At 38.0% G+C, this 23,080-nt stretch overlaps 2 protein-coding genes across 3 annotated transcripts; one reads left to right on the top strand and one right to left on the bottom strand.

The window, feature by feature from the left end:
* Positions 1 to 559: 559 nt before the first annotated feature.
* On the top strand, positions 560 to 8,556 carry LOC104597745 (cation/H(+) antiporter 28). Its single transcript, XM_010259474.2, has 4 exons — positions 560 to 1,003; positions 1,421 to 2,407; positions 5,010 to 5,600; positions 7,901 to 8,556. Exons 1-4 carry the CDS (start codon positions 809 to 811, stop codon positions 8,531 to 8,533), a joined length of 2,406 nt encoding a protein of 801 aa, XP_010257776.1. The 5' UTR covers positions 560 to 808; the 3' UTR covers positions 8,534 to 8,556.
* Positions 8,557 to 11,408: 2,852 nt separating this feature from the next.
* On the bottom strand, positions 11,409 to 14,572 carry LOC104597387 (myosin-like protein). Of its 2 annotated transcripts, none has more exons than XM_010258880.3 (5): positions 14,016 to 14,572; positions 13,577 to 13,882; positions 13,145 to 13,354; positions 12,183 to 12,401; positions 11,409 to 12,083 (listed from the first exon to the last, which is right to left on the bottom strand). In XM_010258880.3, exons 1-5 carry the CDS (start codon positions 14,454 to 14,456, stop codon positions 11,583 to 11,585), a joined length of 1,677 nt encoding a protein of 558 aa, XP_010257182.1. In that variant the 5' UTR covers positions 14,457 to 14,572; the 3' UTR covers positions 11,409 to 11,582. The 2 variants fall into 2 exon arrangements, with proteins under 2 accessions (XP_010257182.1, XP_010257181.1); XM_010258879.3 differs by having other exon boundaries at positions 13,998 to 14,569.
* Between the last annotated feature and the right edge of the window lie 8,508 nt (positions 14,573 to 23,080).

Genomic DNA, 23,080 nt, shown 5'->3' with positions numbered 1-23,080 from the left:
CACAAATACATCAATAGTAATAATCTAAAGTTGATATAAAGTATAACCATATAAGTAATGCAGGATTTTATAATATATATATATATATATTACAATCAACAATATTGGAAATTTAGAACATATACATATTATACAAAAAATTTATTAATAATACATCAAACAATGTTTGAATTTCTAATCTACTTAAAATTCATCTAGAATACAAATTAAATTGTTGTTGGATTAATGAAATGGTTAAATAATTGATAGATCCATCTTATAGTTCTTCCTTTCTTTACTATAAAAATCATTTAGCTAAAAATGAATATATAAACTTAATGTTTCTTTTAATTTACAAAATTTTTCTAAAAATTTAAAAAAATAATAATTTTGACATAAATTATTGTTATCAATGGCTCTAGCTCTTAAGATATCGTTGATAAATCCATTTTCACTCAGGTGGAGTGCAAAATTTGTATGTATTTGTATCTCTGCTCGGACAGCTGTGGAAAATTTTCTGATTTTTCGGGGTAGGGGCTCTATTCTTAACTCAACAAAGCGCCCAACCCGCTCCATCACAATCTCTTGGACGTCTACCCCGGCCAAAGACAGGGAGAGTAAAAAAATATATATATTTAAAGGGGGAGAAGGGCACTGTCCTTCTGCCACCCTTCCCCGGCCGATATTGTTAATCATTCTACATATAAATCCCTCTCCCCCCGGCCATCTCCCCGGCCCGGCCCATCCCGGCCAAAACTACGGGGAGAAGATCGGGGGGAAGAAAAGGGAAGAGACAAACAAAGGTGAGGCGCCTCTGCCCCCCGCCCCAATGGATGGACACGCTGGAGCTTCTCCATCTCCGCCCAAGGGTTGCATTCGGTTGCCAAAGGAAATCGCCGCCATGACTGCTCACTTCTTCGTAATTTCATACTTTGTGGCAGTCCTCTTTATTTTGGTTTCATGCAGTATTGTACACGGCATCACCAGGCACATATCTCAACCTCGCATCATCTCAGAAATCATCGTAAGTATATCTCATGAATTTGAATAGTAAATAGATGACCCATCGATTAAACAGTGAAATTTCATAGGTGATCAAGGAAATACGCATTTGTGCAGACCATGGATGCAATTTTAGAACTTTACGACTGAAAACCACAATTGGGGAAGCATCCAATCTGATCAGTCCTGTGTGATTTGTTTGTGGAATTTCGTTAGTGGAGACCCATTTTAAATATATGAGTTTTTGATTCATAGTGATGATCTAAAATCATTTTAGTGGTAAATATACATCATTAAAAAAAAACCATTTGGGCTCCAGCTTGATGGATTGGCACGAGTATTCAAGTGGATGAATTCATTGTATTTATCAGATTGAAGATTTTTCTCTGTCACCGTTTTTATCATAGTTTTATTTTAAACATCGATCTCTGTGTTACAGGTAGGGTTGCTATACGGCAACTTGGGCCTGAGTAGGATCATAATGCGCTTGAAGATTGCTCGGACGTTGCACGCTATCTCCGAGTTGGGCATGGTTTGCTACATGCTTGTTTTAGGCCTGGAAATGGATCCTTCTGTGCTGTTTCGTCGGCCAACCCGCGAAGCCATGGTAGCTTACAGCGGAATGCTCTCAACTTTCATCGTTGCTTGCTTGGTGGCTCCATTGCTCAGTCTAGCAAAGGAGCCAATCATGATCAAATTCATCATAACCCTTGCGGTCGCCCTCTCCGGTACAGCTTCCCCACTCCTGACGCGACTGATAACCGAGCTCAAGATTGGAAAGTCGGAAATTGGACGGCTTGCGGTTGGTGCAGGAATGCACACAGACATGGTCTCCTTGATCCTTATTTCCTTTGGTCTCATTATCTATCCGACAAGCCAGATGGGAGTCTATTTTTCGGATTTTCTGTTCCTCGTATTTGCAATGATCATCCAGATTTTTCTTATGGTGAAAACGTTGCCCCGCTTCGTAAGATGGATCAACGACAATAACCCAGAGGGGAAGGCCATGAAAGCCACTCACTTGGTGCTTGCAATCACTGTAATTGTAATAGTCTGCTGCTTTGGTCCACTTGCTGCAGTTAGTCCCATCATTAACTCCTTCGTGACGGGCCTGATAATTCCGAGAGCGGGGAGATTATCCAAGATGATGACCGGCAAGCTGAACTACTTCTTGGGAGTGCTCTTTTATCCGATCTACTTCTTTTGGGTGGGAATGCAAGCTAATCTCAAACATTTTAAGGCCAACGATCTGCGTACATGGTCCGATCTAATTCTCATCTTCCTAATTGCGACTGTAGGAAAAGTCTCCGGAACGGTGGTTTCCGGCAAGATATTAGGGTATAATTGGTCGGAGTCAATCGCACTGGGGTTGCTTCTGAACATCAAAGGGCATTTTCATATCTACTGTTCTATGATGGCCTATGAAGTAAGTCCAGCTCCCCCCCAAGATCCTCTTCTTAATATTTCTAAATTGAAGATAACGAGGTTCAACTTGAGAATCTAACTAATAAGCCAATCAGTTCTATAAAATAGACTTAGAACTGAAACCAAATGCAAATAAATTTGTATTGATGCAAAACTATGGCAGTGCAAATGATTTGAGTGTAAATTCAAAATTCTGATCTATTTGTGTTTCAAATTTTAATTTATTTTGTTTGATTGCAGTAAAAATGAAGTAAATTATGACATGAAGCAGAATAAAGTAAAACATAAAACAAAGTCAAAAAAGAATTTGCATTTTTTTTATTTGCACTCATTTGTATTAGTACAAATAAAATTGCACTGCAACCAAACACGGCCTAAAGAGAATAATTGGGTTTTACATTATACTTTGATATCTATACTTAAAACAATTTAGAACTTATTTTTGATAGTACTAGAAGAGACCCAAAACTATATACTATCAAAAAATAAGTTCCAAATTGGTATATCATAAATAATTATAAATTTCAAACTAGTGTTTTTAATCAAAATTTTAATAATAACAAATTACAAGAAAAACAAGAAACCTTTATATTTTATTGGTTAAATAGGAGATGCTCGGGGTGGGTGTTGAGTTCTGTTATGAGAATTTTTAAAAATCTCTGATTTCTGAGATAATTGATTTCTCAAAAATCAGAGAAATTGATCTCTCATAAATCAGTTATGGATTTGTTTGATATTGATTATCACCATGATTTTTGTATTTATGGGAACTCTCCTTGTCCATTATGTCATGTCATCCAAAAATAATCAAAATCAACCTAGAAAGAGAAATCCCCATCTCTTGCAAGCCTGATTTTAATAATTGATTTCCAACTGATTTTGATTTCTAGCTAAGTAGCCGAGTTCTTAGAAATCAGCCAACCAAATAGTAAAATAATCAACAATTTTATAATCACTGATGTGACTCTGATGTGGCATCGATTTATGAGAAATCAGCATCAATCCCAAACACCACCATAATCACTTTGGAGAAGAAAATTCCTATCCCAAACAAAATATGATTGACTAATTGAGACAAAACTAGGAACTAAAACCCATGTAATCATTTTAATTGGGTCCATTTGTTGGATAGACCTGACCCATCGTCACCAATCAGAGAAGAGAGAAAGGGGGTAGGCCATTAGGCTTTTTCTTTTTCAAATAATAGAGAATAGACTAAAGAGGAGATGAGATGAGAAGATAATAAAAAGATTGCAGCAGCCGGCTGGAGTCGCCGGACTAGGGCGGATAGGGTTCATCGGTAGAACAGAGGAAGACGATTTCCTGGCCTCCTTGGTCAGGGCGTTTTGTTAAGGTTGGAAGAGAGATGACATCATGAGAGGGAGACGGGAGTAGCGATAGTGGTGGAGTGGTCGGCGGTGAGCTGGTGAAAATGGTGGGTTGGCGAGAACGGTTAGGGTTTCATTGTATCAGGTAATGAGAATAAGAGAGAGAGAGAGCATTTACCGCAAAGTCGGACGATGAAGGTATGACCGATAACACTAAACCAGCGGCAGCGGACAAAAGGTAAGTTGGCTAGGTATCGAGAAGAGGAGAGAGAAAGTCATAATTAAAAATTAAAAATTAATATTAATATATTAAATTATATTATTTGATATATATTTATATGTTTATATTAATACGGTTTATGGTTTATGGTTTGGCTTGGTTCATAAAATTTAATAAACCAAACCATAAACCGTATTTTCTAAATTCACAAAACTGAACCAAACCAAACCGCAAATTCAGTTTGGTTAAATTTGGTTTTTCGGTTTGAATCGTATAATGAACACCCTTAGCTGTACACAAACAGGGTAGCCCATCAACCACCCCTTGAATTAACACCCCAACCCTGGAGGCAGCAGGGAGTTTGGATTTCTTCCTAAGAACACACTGTAGCCACACATCATGAATATCTTCCATACTTATATGTTTTCTTTTTTTTTTTGAAAATACTTATATGTTTTCATTCGTGAAGAAATATTGCTAAGTGCATGACCATAAGTGCTATGAGGTAGGGATGTCAATTGGATTGGATTTGGTCCAATCGGATCCAGTCCAATGCGAGTCCATTATAAATGGACCAGATCCAATCCAATCCAATGAATATTATGGACCGGTCCAATTCAATGTCTGGACCATCCAATTTGTTCAAATTCGTTTTGATTAGATTGGTTTTAATCCAAACTTGATCCATTGACACCTATATTCTTATCTTATATCAATGGACCAGATATTATTTAAATCCAATCCAATCCAATATAAATTTATTATAGACGGACCAGGCCCAATCCAATCTAATAAATATTTTGGACTGGATTGGTCCAATTCAATGTGTTGTTGGTCCGTCCAATCCGTTCAAATTGATTTTGGACTGGAGGTCCATTAACACCCTTACTATGAGGTGGGTGTAAGGACCATCAATTCAATCGGGAAATATGTTAAGAGGATAATCAAATCACTCAATTTCTTCTAAAAGATTTGTTCAATTAACAACCATTCTACTTAGAATAATGATGAATAAAAAAGCAACTGCAAGTTCCTTATTGAAAGACTGGAAGCAGGTAGGAGCGATTTGTGCTAGCAACTTCATGCAGATTATACTCGCAACCGTGCTGACCATAGTCTACATCCCCCTGGTGGTGGCATTCATCGTAAGTCGTGCACGAAAGCGTTCGCAGGTCCAACACATGACACTTCAGTGGCAAGATCCACTGAGCGAAATACGTATGCTGCTGTGCCTCCACGGGCCTCACAATGTGGCCAGTGCTATCAACATCATGGAGGTCTCTCGTGGAGCGGTGAAGTCAAAAGCCACTGTTTTTGCCACCGAAATGATCGAGCTCAATGCGCATACCGCGGCGACGCTCGGCGGCGGGAAGGATGCGGACGCCGTGACTGTGTTCGATGAGGCAGTCATGAACCAGCGAGAGCAGATAGCAAATGTATTGCAAAGATACATGGCTAAGAGTGGTAAGGGGATCCACCTCCACCGGGTAATCGCCCTCTCAACATTCGATAACATGCACAGAGACATCTGCAACATAGCCGAGGACGTGGTGGCTTCTTTCATCATCTTGCCCTTCCACAAGAATCTAAAGCTCGACGGGAGGGTGGAGAAAAATCTCGCTGGCTACAGGCATGTTAACCGTAAGGTACCCCTTTTCCAAATCCTGTTTTAATGATTTAATCCTTTTCTTTTCTTTTCTTTTATCATGCTTTAATCTTATTTACTTTGTATCATACTAACACACCCACCATAATTTACAATTTCTTTACTTGGCGGTGTGTTTGGTAAGTCTTTCTTCACGGTCTTATGGGTTCTCAGAAGATCGAAAATTGGTCTTTTCCATTTGATAATCAAAAACGGGTAAAATCATAAAAGCATGTGTGGAAAGATAAAAAATATCAAAAATGCCAAATTTAGGAAATCTTTTAAAAGTCCAATATACCAAGGCACTCTTATGGGTATTAGCAAACTCAGAAGACTGAAAATTGGTCTTTTCCATTTGATAATCAAAAACTGGTAAAATCATAAGAGCATGTGTGGAAAGATAAAAAATACCAAAAATGTCAAATTTAGGAAAGCTTTTAAAAGTCCAATATACCAAGGAACTTGCTAAACGGACTTTGTCTTTGGCTCAGTTTGGAATGATTATATTATTTTGTATGTATTTGTACTGTATATATTTGTATTTGTACTATATTTTTAAATTGAGTCTAAAGATAAGACCCCAAAAATTCAATACATCTTTTGATTGCATGGGCTGATAAAAGATCTTTCTAAAAGACTTGCCGAATGGCACCTTAATTGTTGTGAGCTTTCTTCATTAGGGGTGCAATTTGGGGGTTCAACCCGAGTCCGAATCAACCCAATCTGTAATTTTATACAGGCTGGGCTTAGATTTTTTGGTCCTCGTGATGCACTTGGACCTAACTCGTAGATAGCCTGAACTTTGCCCAACCTTATTTCAAGTTTTTCAATCCAAAAACAGCTTAACTATACACAAATACATACATCCATATATGAATACATATTTGCATACATTTATATTTTTATACACATGCATAAACATATAAACTAATGTCAAATTTTAGGCACAATTCTTAGGGCTGGTTACAATTGAACTTAAACTCTGCCTAACTTGCTTGACTTACACCAGTCTTTGTAATCCTACTACTATGGTACTATGGGCAGTAATTGAGGCATATAAGCCTAGGGGTGCAACTTGGGCAGCCCAACCCAAGCCTTGACCAACCCAATCTGCAATTTTACATGGGTTAGACTTGGATTTTTTATATTCAAGCTGGGCCTGGGCTTAAAAGTTTGGGCTTTTTATTTTTTTTTAAGTTGGGCTTAGGCCTAACCTTATATATGTATAGATAGCCACATATTTGCATGTATACATGCATATTTTTTAATAGACAATACATATATACACACATAAACACACACACAGATATATATATATATATATATATATATATATATATATACATATATTTGTAGTGTGGCTTGATTAACCAAACTGAACCCAATTCAAACTCGGACCTAATTTGAACACATCAAATTTTAGTATGGATTGGATTCGGATTGGATAGTTTGAGCTTACCTTAGGCTTAATTCAAACTTGAGCTTTAGGCCCAATTCTTAGAATTGGATATGGATTGAGGTAAAACCCGACCTAACCCAATTGGCTTGCACCCCTATATAAGACTTACGTCACATACAATGTTAATTGGGAGTTGTAGTTTGTCATGCCACGTAGAACTCAATGGGTTGGGTCTACCCGATAGAATCAAACCGAGCTGATTATACTGCTTCTAGTTCTAGGTTTTGAATCTCGGTTATGATTGGATTTTAACTAGTTTTTGCCATTCCAAACCGATTATGTAATTCTTAATATATGAAGGTTTCATGAATTTTTTCTTGTAAGTTTTGGTACATTTTATTGTTAAACGTATAAATTCCAGACAGTATTAAAAAAAAAAACTTGATTAATCAACATATAAACAGTTTATTATTGATTGTCATTAGGTTATATCATAAAAAATGAATTTCTAATTTGTCATATTATATAGGTAATTATAGATGACAATCATAATCAAGTGTTTTTGTGTCAGACCAACCCTACAGCTAATCTGTTCTCACTCATTGACAATTCTATAAGCCTCCGGTTGTCCGGAGACTCAGACTAAATTGGAATCTGTTCTTCAAAGCACGCCTCACACTAACCTTACAGTCACATCCCAGTTTGAATTGGAAATATCTTCATATGAATAATAAATATAAATATGACAGATATTTTCGATGTACATCCAGAATATGCTTGAGGTCGGTGTGAGGCGCGCTCTGGAGCAGATCCGGACTCTTCCAGACCAGTCTCGATTGATAGTTTACAGAGTACACTAACTTACCAGCTAACGGACCGATGTACGATTTGATGTCCAACAGGTTCTACGACACGCCCCATGCTCTGTGGGAATACTCGTCGACAAGGGACTCCAAATGAAAAACATCAAGGATTCGGGTTCGCATCCATCCCTCAACGTTGCCGTAATCTTCATCGGAGGCAGAGATGATTGGGAAGCATTAGCCTACGCCAGTCGTGTGTCACTACACCCTGGAGTCAACCTCACCGTCATTAGATTCCTACACGACTCCAAAGATCAGACAGGCTCGATCCGGGGTAGCAGCTTGCGTTTCTCTGAATCCTTCAGAGAGATGGAAGAGATGGAAGAGGAGATGAAGCTGGACAATGAATATTTTGCCCAGTTTTACGAGAGGCGTGTAGCCACAGGCCAGGTTGGGTACGAGGAGAGGTACGTAGTAAATTCGGCCGAGATGGTTTATAGGTTACGACGAATGAAGACGTCCTACGAGCTCTTCATTGTGGGGCGTGGGGGCGGGGTAAATTCCATTTTGACGGTAGGGATTGATAAGTGGCAGCAGTTTCCAGAGTTGGGCCCCATCGGGGATATGCTCTCCTCTAATGACTTTTCACACAAGGCCTCTGTGTTGATCATACAACAGCATACTCATAAGAGGAGTGTTAAAGAGGATGTTAACGATGAAATTTTGGTTTAATGGATTGATTTCACGGATCAAAATGCTATTAAAGTATTAAGTACTTAAGCATGAATTGGGATTTGCATCCTCAGAGTGAACCTCACACCGTTTTCATAGCATATCCCACTATTGGAAGCATCTCCACATAAATAATGATATACAAATATAGAGATATTACAGATGTGGGGGTTAAAACATGTTGTGAGGTTGGTGTGAACAGTAGATTCGGACTCTTAAAGCATCGCATCCCAATTAATGGAGGCCCACAGTTCAGGGTTACACTCCGACAATTGATTCAATATTATGCATATATCCTTGGCGGGGTGTTTGTTTTCACCTGGAATGGAATAGGAATGGTAATTTTTCTCATTTTTTTTTATTTTTGCGGAAATCCACCCCGAATAGGGCAGAGATGGGGATGGAAAAATTTTCATCCCCGTTAGTGGGAATGGGGCGGGGACAGGGAGAGTACTCCCCACCCCGCAGAGACCCTGATCCTTGTCCCGTGGGATCCCCACTATATATATGTACACATACATCTATATATTAATATTTTTAAAAATATGGTTAAATATGTTTGAATCTTTTCTAATATGATTGTAAATTTTAATTATTTTATTTTTATTTTTTTAATTAAAATAGAACACAAATAAAATTATTAACATTATAAAAAATCATGAAGAATGAGAATCCTTGTGGGAACGGGAATGGGGATAACCTTGTCTCCATTAGCGAGGATGAGAACGGAGACAAAAATGGGGATTTTCACAGGAACCTGCCCTGTTGCCATTCCTAACCTGGAACTAAAGCCCTGCCCAGCCCACAAATTTTCGGCCCAGGCTTGTATCCACCCAATAGTAGACCAAAATATGCGGGCTTTGTGGGTTGGGCAGGGCCCGTCCCCTTACCAATAACTGCTAAGCTCGGCAAATGATCACCCCTATATGTCCTGCATTTGCAGTGAGGATGAGCAATGGGTACCCGACTACCCAACATTCGCACTCTGATTAACATCATCTAGGTCAACAAAATTTAGATCCTATATTGCATCCAATTCCAAACTCAGTTAGTAGGTATTTAATAAAATTTACATTTCCTGATCCTGGTAAGGATGCAAGTTCAATTCCAAACATGCATATACACAATAAATTTGCCAAATTTTATGTGACCTGATTGACCAAAGCAAGCCTGGCCTGGGCCCAAGCCCGACTCAAATGTATCAAATTCTATATGGTCTGAGCCCAGTTTAGACAGATTGGACTTGACGTTGGGTTCAATCTCGGTTTGAGGCTTAAGCCTAATTCTTTGACGCAGCCCAACCCGGCCTACTTATACCCCTACTACTAAGGATGTCAAACGGGTTGGGGTTGGTGCAGGTTTGGGTTAATCCGAACCGTAAACCGAATCCAATTAATTGAGATAGTATTACCGAATTCGATCCATGACTCAGTGTGATGTGTTCAGCCTCGACCCTGAACCGACTTGCCCAATTAAGAATGAATAGGGTAGGACTACTGCAGCTTTACCTACCAGCCACCGTATGCAAATACGGCTGGCTCAACTGAGTTTTTTTATACCTTTATGGAATGAGAACATATAGGGCTTTGGGCAGAATGCCTTAGCCCGGAGCTATGTACATAGTCAGCAGACGGCCAAACATAACTGGCGGACCAACCAAGAGCTTGTTTAGAAGCGTCCATCAAGGTTTAAAACATTGTCACAGGCTCACAGCACCACATAGGCCATTTGACTTTTAACTTCAAAAAAACTTCGTGGATTCAACTTGGAACCGAAACAACAAAGCTTGCATTGGGTTTTGCACATAGTGTCCTCTTTGGCACTCTATGGAGTTTACTTGTTTGAAATAATAATAAAATAGTGAAAATTTTCGATCATGTATTTTGGTTTGAGTAACAATTTGGTCCCAAATTTTAAAATGTGATAATTCAGTATTCAAATTTTTAAAACACGATAATTTAGTACATGCCGTTAATAAATCGTCAGTTATGTATATCACGTGACCTTATGTGAGATTTAAGACTTTTGAAAATGCTAAAATTATCTTTGAAAATAAAACACACTATTCATCTTCTTCCTGATCAAGAAGATGAAACAGAGCCTAAGCTCTATGTCACAAACACCAAAACCCTTGCAACAGGGCCCTAGATCTCTGTCACAAACACTTGGAACGACTTTGCTTTTCTCACAAAGTCTTGCAAGTTGTTGTCAAAAACAGAAAATTCCAAGTTTTATACAACTTACTTTTATTTTTTTAACTTGATACAGTAATATTTTATTTCTACAGGTAAAAGAGAGGAGAAGAACTGAAAGCTTTGTCTTATACTTGAGAGAGAGAGATCAGTGATGGTGGTCAGAGACTTTTCTCTTTTTCCATTTTCCGGATAAGATAATTACAATAGTTAAAGGAAAATTTTTCTCCCATAAATTGCTTTGGTTTTGGCCCGAAGATGAGGGAATATTTAAAGGGGAAAAAAGACAAAAGTGTTATAGCAGTGATGAAAATTTTAATAGTTGGTTCTAATTTTAGCAGATGATTAATAAAGAAAATTAAATGACACTTAAAGGGTATTTGTGTGTTTTCACATGCCACTTAACAGGTGGTTAACGGCGGGTAGCATTTTAAAGCTGGGAGACCAAAGTGTAGAGTACTGATCAAAAATTTTCCCAATAAAAAATGTTATACTTCAAGTTTTATGTCAAAACATCTCTTCGTCTCTGCTCCCGATGGAGCTTGAAACACCATGGTTCAAGCTCAAACACTTCAGCTTAAAACACATGGTACCAAACACATTCTACTCTTACAAGAATCTGCCCTGGAACTGGAAAAAATAATAAGTTAGTAGTAAGTTTATAAATGGTGTGAGCGCAAGTATAGTCTTCTCTTGAATGGTTGAATTCTACGCGGATTCTTCATCAAAAGAGATATTACATTTAATACGACTTCAAAAAACAACAAAAGAAAAAAAGAAAGAAAAAAAAAAAAAAAAACAAATTCTCTTTGCTTAAAAGAGATTATAGGCTAGCCAGCATGCTAGCAGCATGTTTCCTACTCTTTAATCCTTAGCAGTTCAAAGTCTTTCTCTGAAGGCAAAGATTCGGGGGAATACAAAGGAAACACTGCTTTACTATTTTGCCTCAAAACGGGTGAAGAATTCCCTATATCTCGAAGAGGAGGCCGCTTTGCAGCAATAAACCCACCACTGCAAACTCTCCCTCTTCGTTGGATTTCATCCAGGCCTTCGTTCTGCTTATTGACATTGCAGCCATTCTGATGATTCTCCTTCAATCGGCATATCAACACTCGCTTCTCCTTCTCCTTTTCCCTCTCCCTCTCCTTCTCCCTCTCTCTCTCTCTCCCCCTCTCTCTCTCCCTCTCCCTCTCCATCTGTATCAACAGAGGCAATGGCGGTAAACCTTTGATCTTAGGTGGCTCCACCTTCTGTTCAGTCTTTAATCTTTCGAGCTCAGCACTGAGATCGCATATCTGTTTCTGTAGCTCTGCCACCTTTGTCTCGGCGGACTTAGCCTTATGTCTCCACTCGTGCACCTAACAACATTAATAATGAACGAATCAATAACCCAATTAGTTTTACTCTTACCAAATTAAATGAAATGTCAGGGGAGGGGGAGGAGGCAGAGAGCTTACAGCGGATTGGAGGGAATGAATGCGTTCATCAGAAGACAATGCTCGATCTTCCCAAAAATCCCGAGAAGCCCGAAGCTCCTCCATCTCTTCCCTAACTTGTCCCAGCATCTCTTGCATCTCAGACCATTGCTCTGTCTCGGCCCTGACTTGCTCCACTATCTTCCGAACGATTGCTCGGCAACGCCCGGTACACCCCTTCTCCTCTCCAAACATCGTCTCCTATAGGAAACAAAATTCACAGTGACTAAACCACTAACGATGTCGAGATGAATAAATTGCCAGCAATTAGAGAGGACTGCATTCTACAGCTGCCTAGAACTACTAACCCTATAATTTTCCACGTGTCAAGTAGGTATCTTAATCATTTAAATTTGAATTGACTCTACTGAAATAACGGATTCACCATATCAACTAGAGACTCGAGAGTGCCGTGCAGCAACTTTCACCCAGCAATCTCACTTAAATACTCAGCTACCCTTAACATTAGGCCGTGATGGAAAGGGTATTTCCGTCAAACTACATGGCAACAGTCCCTACACAATTCCCAAAACACCCGCACTATTTCAGCATGTGGACTAAACTACCCCTTCTCAACACGACAGTCCAGCTAAAAGGCCACGACAAATCCCGAACTCCTACACGTTTCCTTTTTGATTTCCCGAAGTCGTTGGCGTATGCTGTGTTTGTCACTTAACGGACGTGCACGATGAACTATAGACAACAATTACCATCCATGAGAACCATCAACGGTACAAATGGGTCCTACCGGCCTGACATTTCGCGTGATTCTTCTAAGTTCCGAGAGGGAGTTGAGTATCCACGTGGCGTACGGCCATTCCTTTCTGAATCACATCAGGCGCATGCTAGCCTTAACCGCCCAAGCCCCGAAGTTCAAATTCATTTTCTTTTATTTAATTAAAAAAAATAAAGGGAAAGAACTCTCCACACCACAATCAACATGCCTGAGGAAACTGTTGTCGCGTAATGGAAGAAGAAGAAGAAGACGAATCAGGAAATTCGATGCGCCTGGAAGTAGAAGCAGAGCTGGCAGCCGAGCTACTAGCACTCGCAGTTGCGGTTGTGGTTGTCGAGAGAATCGACCTGTACTCCTCCTCCATCCTCTCCAGCATCCCCTTCGACAATACTTCCATCTTCCTCCTCAGATTCTCCACCTGCAAGGAATTCTTTCTTATCAAAACAAATAAATTAATTCAAATCAGGTATTTACCATTAATGGAGATCGACCACAGAGTACAGTAAGAAGAAAAAGCTGCTTACATGAAGCATTGCAAACGGAAATGAACAGAAGAATAATCAATTAATGTAGAAGGACAAGCGAAAAGAAAAACAAAGTAAGACGAAGGAAGCTGTTTAGAATCAGTAATGAATCTTACGTCTGCGAACCGAGACTTTCTATCTGAAACGAAGCACTCCTCGATCCTATAATTCTTACTGATCGTCAAACTGGCTTCTGCCATTTCTCGAATCTCCTTCACGCATTCTTCCTCCGATATTCCGTCTAGTTTTTCTAATCGTCTTTGAAGAACTGCTGTTTGCTTATCGAAGTTAGTACACTTGCGGAACTCGAAATCCTTAATGCACGAGCTTCTCTGGAGCTCTTCCAGTTTCTCCTTCAGATCTTTGATTTCCTCTTCCAACATAACACCGACGCTTTTTCCTTCATACATCTTCTTTTTCCCCTGTGAAAGAAAGAAGCCAATCAAGAACATTGGAAATGGATTCAATCGAGAAAGAAAATAAGCGCAAGATTTAAACAACGAGATCCAAACAATAATGAAAAAAAAAATGACGAACAGAGATCAATGATTCTACTGCAGATCGAAGAGTATGCTCCATCTGAACGCGATTCTTCTCCAGCTTCTTCATCGCAACCTCTCTTTCCATTCTCAGAAAATTACACTCTGCTCGAAGAATCTCTGCCTGTAACTTCCACTTCTCGTCTTCGAAGTCCCTACTGCATCTCCGGTTATCCATCCTCTCTGTATACTCGAAGTCATCAACTCTTTCTCTCGTCTCACGATCTCCAGTGTTCAAGATAACAACAGGAACAGTGGGATAGAAAGTTCGCTCTTGATCAAGCAGATTTTCAAGTGTTCCATACTTGTTAAGGCGAGAATCCGATTCCTTAATGCTGATCGATTTTCCTTTGAGTTGTCTGGTGGTAGCTCTCCGGCGAGTTCTTCTGGGTAGGTGGAGGATTCTAGGGCTAGGAGGCGGCGGAGGATGCCATTTCGGTCTCCGTGTGCTCGACATTGTCCTTCTACCTCTTCGTCTTGTTCTTCTCTTGAAAAGAGGAAAGAAGGAAAAAAACAGCTTTTTTGATTTTTAAAGCGAGGGAGAAGCGGTTTTGGTTGAAGGCTGTTTTGTCCGACAAATGGCAGTTTTGGAGAAAGCGGTTTTCCACCAACGAGCGACCGGACCTGCGAGAGGGGCTTGCATATACGTACCAGAGAGCGTGCTTCCTCGTTTTCGTAAAAGAAGGCTGTTTTCAAAATCATTTTGGCAAATGAAACGTTGGTTAAATTTATTTGTTTGTTCTTCATGGAAGTACGTGAAACCATGTTTCACAAAATGCCTGGTGAACGTTTGGAGGATGAGAAAATCCTTGTTATTTTTAGAAAGAAAATTGCTTTCCTCGAAGTAATTTTGACCAAAGCATAAACATAACACAAACGAGGTTCCTTTTTGTAAAAATCACTTTTCGGACTTGTCCAACCAAACGAAGGGTGCATAATTTGGAAACGCCTTTTTAGGAAATATCATGTGTAATAATGGCAATTCTTTGATTTTTAAAGTTGTAAGATGATGATAACGATTCAGTTTCACAAAATTTTAGCTTTTCTCAAGCATTGATTTGGCCATCTCATAATTTTTTTGGATATTTATGTTTTATTGGGATAAATGAAATTGATTTATTTGTTATTAGAATTAGATACTATTTATTATTTATTTACGGGAAATTGTCTAAAGCTCATCATGAGATTTTAACATTTCTACTTCACAAAATGTCTAAAACTCACTATATAAGTAAGTTTTTATTTTCCAAAACTCACATTTCTTTAGTGCACGTTAATGCTTCTTAACGGAGGTGTCCATGTCAGTATAAATGAAAATTTTCATGACCAAACTACCCTTGACCGGTGAGTTAGAGGAAAAATGGTCTTTTTCAGTTTTCAATTTTCTTGGCTTTTTTTTTGCATTTTTAGTGTTTTGTTATAATTTCCAATATTTTTTATAATTTCTGTTTTTTACATTTTTCTATTTTCTACAATCTATAAATTTTTCCTGTATTTTTGTTATTTACTTGCAATTTCTGTGTTTTTCTATAATTTTTGGTGTTTTTTCTACAATTTTTATTTTCTGATTTTGCTTTTCAATTTCTATAGTTTCTATAATTTGAAAATAACTTTTTATATTTTTTTGTAATTTCTATGTTTTTGTATATTTTATATTTGAAAATATTTTTTGAACTTTTTCCTTTTTTCATGTCTAAATATTAAAATGGTAATATATTAACACCCGTTAATTTATTTTATATATATTTTATATTTTTCTATGAAGGTTAAAATGGTAATATATTAACACACGTTAGTCTATTTAACATCAAGTTAACGACATGGTGAATTTTAGACATTTTGAAAAGTTGTAGTGAGTTTAACAGAAATGCTGAAAACTTATAGTGAGTTTTAAACAATTTCCCTTTATTTACTTACATGGCTTTGAAAACCGGACCAGACTAGACGGTCGGACCGGAGAAAGAGAATTGGTCAGGTAACCAGTTCTGTAACCGCTTTTTTGGCCAAAACCTATTGATTTAGTCAGCGATCCGCTGACTCGGATGGTCAAAACATCAACCCAAACAACGATTTTTAGTCTTTTATTTTTTTAAGTCAGAGTGCACCATCCATTTGCAACGGATGGTCTGAACGTTCGTCCTAGGAATTAGTCCTAGAACGGTTCCCTGTTTGATCCAATATTAAAAACGTTGTTTAGTTATTTATTTCATTAAGATAGAATTGGAATTTGCATTTTCAGTTGGCTGAATTTCATATGAAATTATACCATATTAATCGAGGTCTGGAACATCATCATTTTTCCGTAGAAATTTTGAGTAGAATTGGTAGGTCTTTTGTCAAGTCTTTCCCGTGGTTTTGTGTACTTTTCAAAGCTTCAAAAACTGAAATTTGGTCTTTTTATTTGGCAATAAAAGAAAGACCAGAAGCCAGAAATACTAACACCCAGAAAGATCGTGAAAGTTCAAAATGGCCCTCAAGGCCTCAATAAGCTTTCAGTATTTCCGCCTAAAATTTTTTGTTTAATAGCTTAGTAGACAGTAATAGACCATTGATACTTATCAAACAGTAATTAGAAAAAAGCTCATCACATCTCTTGGCCGTCTTGATTGTTGGAAGATGCACCAAGTATGTTTTTATCTTGTGTCATCAATTGAGGAGAGTACTCAAGTGAATAGATTTTAAGGAGATGAGTGCCATAAATCAATCGTACAAGAAATTATTTGTGTTTGTGATTTTAGTGCGTTTTGAATTATTTGCAAGGTTTTTTGTAAGTTGATGAAATCAAAATCTTTATTTTTTATTTTTCAAACTCTATATTTTAAATATGAGTAAGGTTGATTTAACCTCAATGCCAAACACATCCTTCAGGATTTTGAAAGCCTTAGTTTAAGTTCAACTTCAAACGGCTAGATGAATTGTTATTAACTTATTATCACCCATCAAGTTTGAATCACCCTCCCCCCCCACCCCACCACCAAGTTCAGCACCACCATCCAAGTTTAAAAATCCCTCTAAGAAGGTGGTTAGGTAACGACACCAATCAACCACATATTAATAATGCCACGTGGCAATAAAAAATAAATAAGCTAGCCTTGTTAAGCGTGATGAGTTTGAAATTAAATGAAACACCCCATAGTTATGACTCTAGGGTGGCTTTCTTTTCTAGGTATACTTCATTAGTTGTTAAAGAGGCTTTGGAGTTAATTGCTGGGTGGGAGTGTGGGACCTCCCTAATAAAGATGTCCGTGCCGTTGAAGGTGTTTGGGTCGTTATTCTTTATTATTATGCCCCCTTTTATTACTCAATTTTCCCTCCCCACATTTACTTCTCAAGCTGACAAATTTATTCCCAGCTCCGCTCTTCGAGTAGTTCACTCTGATTCTCTCGATCTTCACGAACCCACCGTGATCCTCTTCTTCAATTCTCATAAAATCATAACCAAGTAAACAACATCGTAGTAGGTCGACTGTTTGGTTGCTGGGATAAGTATAGGCTGTATAGCTAAATTCTATCCGATTTGACATGTTGCAATTCTGGTATCATCATGTTAGCCCTATATGGTGATACGCAATACGCATCACATCATCAATTTGATCCCCACAACGCCATAGAGTATGGACCACACCGCCATCTGTTCAATCATGGATTGATGACTTTACTATGTATATGATGTGACATGTTACATCACATCATGAGATGATCATAGATGAGAATCGAATGGTGGGGCCACGGACGGAGGAGGGAGGACCACAACAACCGTCATGGATAAGGACTGGTTTGGGGTTGGGGACCTCTATATTGATAAGCCGGGCAATCCTGACAAAAGAAAAGTTCTTCTCTCAATCATAAAACATAGGAGTGTTTTTGTTTTTCAAAAATAAGTACTTTTTGTTGTCTATTATAAGAGGTGAGCCTCCTCTGGGAAGTGTTTGAATAATCTATTTGGACTTTTGGAGGGTGTTTAACATCACAAATTCACAATGTTTTTTAATCGTTATATTTGAATTGCAATTAGGATATGGTCATGCAGAGAAAGTGTTTTTTTTTCTGATAATTTAAGGGTGCTTTTACCCAAATGCTTGACACAATCTGTGAAATTGGCAATCCAGTGAATTTAGCAAGTCACATATGCATGTGATCCATGAGTTATGAAAAAATCTAGAAATAGTTTCAACAAGTGATAAAATGAAAGAAAGTAGACTGATACGATTGAGTCACATGCATAGGAGGCTATTTTTAATCATTGTTAGAAAAAGTTATTTCAGACTAGAAAAGCTAATGATAAATACAAAAGGACTTTGGATGGAAGAAGTATAAGAAATTATTCAAGCGTCAATAATTTAATAATGGATATAACCCTGGATGGATGACAATGGCTAAACCTCCATATAGTTGAGACAAGACTTAGACGATAGATGTTGTAGTTGATGACAACAACAATGACAAATGGCTCGATTGGTTTAATTTCTTGGCTTTATGGTGTAGTAAAAATTTTTCCACATTATAGTAAAAGTCGATTTTTTAATATGTTTTTGGCATCAATCTTATCTTTTGTGCAACATAAAAGTTGCTCCACAAGAATTTCAACTACATCTATCTCAAGTTTGAGTTCTAGCCCATTAAAAATTTAACAAATTCTAAACCCAACCTAAGTTGTATCCTAGTGTCACATCATATATATCATAGATTTTTTTTGAGAACATATATCATAGATATTATGCCTATAATAACTCCTAAGGCTGCATTTGGAAACTATGCAAATGGAGTGTAAATCCCGATTAGGGTAAATTTGCACTCTAGTTCACTTTTGCATGTGTTTGGCAATATTGCATTTATGCGTTGATAAATGACAGACCAATGCATATTTACATTGATAATAAGATGTAAAAGTACATCAATAAAAAGAAGTAAATTTGCATTCAAGTGGGCTTTTGATAAAAAAAAAAAATTGCTTTATTGAAATTCATATTTCTATCCATTGCAGCTAAAAGTCTATTTGATAAGAAGATAAATTTGTTAGTGCAAAATTAAGCCAATTTTACAATTCATATGAGACATTTTGCACTTTACATATTTGTATTCATACCTATTTACATCGCTTCCAAACACAGCTTAATATATTTTTTAACCCCAAACTTTACTTCATACCAAGGGGCAGCCACCTTGAAATCATATTAACCATTGTCAAAGGGAAATAAATACAACAAGATGACCTAATTCTTTACAAATGGGAAGCCCACGAGCATCTTCTTGGATCAGCCTCTTAACGTAAAAAATAAAATAAAATAAAAAATCTATACATTGCCAATTTGCCATCGCATACATAGACACAAATAGGATTTTTTTTATGGTGATACTAGATGCTGACGTGGCAAGTTTTTAAAACTTAACGGTCAAAAGAAACAACAGATGCCAAACACCATTCTAATTTAAACAATTGCGTCTTCCATTATTTACATAATCCCTCACAAATCACAATTTCCAAAATTACAGATACACATTTATAATCATGTCTCCCCATATTTCAAAGATGCCAGTCCTTTTGCCCTTTTTTTCCCTAATTAAAGTTAATTAATTAAAGAATCTGTACAAGAGTCCTACAGATTTAGACCGACCCGTATAAAAATGACCAAACCGGATTTAACTGGAGTTTAAGTACCTTAGGAAGTCAATTTTTATTTATTAAATTATCCATTAACAGTTCTTAAAGTACGGTTTTGTCGCATTTACTTGGACCTATATATTTGTCGCCTCGACGACGCTCTCTCCTTCCTCACGTGACATCGGTTCTCTCTTTCACTCTCCATTGTCACGCGCGTAGCCCTGGACTTATCGCCGACGTGCGGAACACCGGATGCTGTCGGCCTATGATTCCATCCGTCACCATTCAACTCCGGCATTGCCGAGGAAATGCCGATGATTCGGCAACTGCAAATCCGTGACAGTCTCACGCAGTCACGCTTCTCCACGGAGCGGAAATCAGTGAAGGAATCCAAATGTGTGGGGCCTTTCTAAAGAACTGATAGATGGATTATAATCAAACGGTCTAAGGAGCTTGACCGATGCATTACTTAGGTATATCTTATTCGTATTCCTTCATAATATATCTTATTTTATTAAAAAATAATAATCTGTACAACTACGACGACTGCAGGCTTTCAGACTGTGATGGCATCTGCACCCACGGTTCCATTGGTAATGAAGGCCAATAAGGATACACCACGTCATATCCATATAAGTTGGACCCATATATCACATCGACCCACTCAGCTCTCAACATTGTCCCAACTGGTGGCATCTGTTGGGAGCAGATCTGAACACAGAACTAGCTCTATTCAATTATTAGTGCACACGTGGCCTAAACACGACGGTTGATGCGCAGGGTTTGATTGCCACGTGGCATTCATGGAGAGGCTGGAGGACATGCATGGAGAGCTAGAACAGGAGAGTACTGGGCAACGCACTAGTGCTTGGTGGTGGCCCCCATAATGCGGGTGTTTTTCGTCCTTAGATGGTCCACAGTCTGGGGCCAACTGCGTACGGTCCAGATCGGTTTTATGTGTCTACGTGTCAGAAAATCTCCGTATAAACAGAAAGTGAAAGACACTGAAATGGAGAGGCAGAGAGATGGTCCCTCAGGGCTCAGACCCTCACCAACAACAAGGACGCCAGGTCCACGTGGCCTAATTGTTAGTAGGTCTCCACCAAAATTGCAGCATACATGCCGTACAGTGCACGGCCCGACCGTCGAACACCCGTTTCGGGCATCGGTTCACGCAACGCACTGGTGCTAACCACGGATTCATAAGCGGATCATCGGTGTTTTGAATTTAAAACAAACAAGGATCGTATCCCTGTTCTATTGGGCCGTCGCAGGACATGATTTAATGTTTCTGTGGGCTACCACGTGCAGTCGTAATACGGGCATGCTGCTAACCCGGGCCCAATAGGCCCACCTCAGCGCATATCCCAAGTCATATTAAGGATGCCTTTGGCATTTCGATTGAAAAGTTTATAATTGTTCTACCAGGAAAAAACAAAGAAAAGTCTGTAATTGGCTTGCAGCTTCAAATTTAACATCAGCTTTTTTAGGATTTTAGCTTATTCACTTTGAGAGCCTTTGAATTGGAGAAAAGCCAGGAAGCGAAGTGACCGGACCCTGCTGCATGCAAAAGCACTACAGCCGCACATCTCTAATATATATATTTCATAATTGTATGTTGCGATTGTAGTGTCTTTGTTTGTAAGAATTAAAATATCGATACAATATGTCCAATAACATATTAAAAAATGTTAGTCTATCAATAAAAATCCCTCTAAGCCTGTTTAGAGTTTATTCAGGCTGATAATATTAAAAAAAAAATAAGAAGAAGAAGAAGAATACCGATCTATCAATATGCACTAATACCCAATTTTTGGTATGTATCAATATTTTGATCCCTGCTTGTGAATAGAGTCAAGAGTTTGCATAGCAGATCAAGACTCATGCGGAAAGGGGAATGGAGAATAAGGATCTGGCCTAAAATGGGTAAAAGGGACAGATCCACAAGATCATACCTCTGGTAAGTTGTAGTGCAAGATTGGAATCAAATCCTGTTGCCACCAGGGTTTGGGGGTTAATGGGTATGAGGAGAAGGCACCCCACCCCACTCCTGAAGAAAAAGAAGAAGAACCACAAGATCATAAGATGTCATATCACGGCCCATTTTAGCCCATTATACTGAGCTGAGTTCATAGTTCCTTTGCTGGAAATGGTATCCAATTGTCTGAACTCATATTCAAATTCAATCAGGTCAAAGATAATCTTAATTCTATCAACTTATAATTGGATTAAATAAGGATCCACCCCTATCCAATGCAATATGCTTTGATTCAATTTAAATATATTTGCTTACATATATTTAAATTTTATTTATTAGTAAAATTGGTTTGAATGCTTTATTTTAACTAATGAGCCATATGCTTGTGTTTTCAACAAATTGTTTTGTACTCATTTTGTCCATGATATTCAATATCAAAAGTAATTTTTAGTTAATTTTATCCAAAATAAATAAGATATTTTGATCATTTTGAGTTTAGTTTATGAATACTATTAAGTATCCAATTACAATCCCAATTTGGTCCAATATAAATCCAATGGATAAGATCAGATTCAAATCCAAATATAAACAAAAACAAATTTTGATCTACCTGTATCCAATTTGATCCCATCCGTTTCTAGCCCTAGTTCAGGCAATAGAGGAAGATCTCAGCCAATGGGAGGATGGAAACTTCAACCCTTCATTAATCACAATGCTGTCTGTCATTTTATTTATTTTAATTTTCTAAAATCATAAAATGGATTTAACAGTCCAATCACACGCAGTAAAAACAATGACTCGAGGTCTGTAATTGTAAAAACACTACATATTTGTAAAATGGATTTCACCATTCTGTTCTAGCCCTCCATGGCACTATGCGATGAAACTACTCTGAGAGCCCTCTGCTCTGTCATCTAATATACCATGCTGCAAACACCAGTACAGTAAAATCAATTACTCTAAAATGGATTTCACTCCTCACTATGAAGAGTGAAGAAGGCATTGACTCAAGGCCTGTAATTGTAAAAACTCGCAGTAAAAACAATATGATTTTTAGGCTCCGTTTGGTAAGAGTACAAATACAAATATGTAGAGTGCAAAACATTGTATTTTGTATTATTTTGCATGTATTTGCCCTGTACATATTTGTATTTGTACTCTTTCCAAAGTGAATAAAAAGCATGGTATTTGCATGCCATCTGTGGAATGCATTGTCATAATTAGTACAATATTCACTCATTCTACATCTTCATCTTCTGCATAAACACGAGATATCTCTATTGATTAGGTATGTAATTGATATCTTTTTTTATTTCTGCACTTATTATTTTTTTCACCAATTGTACAGCACAGGGATCTAACTTCCTGATGCATTAACTAAAAGGAATTGGCAGACCAGAAAGCTCTCATGGACTAAGGGTGAGTCAGGAGGTGCATATCATCCAGAGAGTGTGGATGATGGAAACAGTACTAAGCGGAAAATGTTCAAGGTGAAGACAAA

Source organism: Nelumbo nucifera, chromosome 7, assembly GCF_055504915.1.
Source record: "Nelumbo nucifera cultivar China Antique chromosome 7, China Antique-T2T, whole genome shotgun sequence".
Classification (NCBI taxonomy): Eukaryota; Viridiplantae; Streptophyta; class Magnoliopsida; order Proteales; family Nelumbonaceae; genus Nelumbo; species Nelumbo nucifera.
This window is presented reverse-complemented; position numbering and strand designations above follow the sequence as displayed.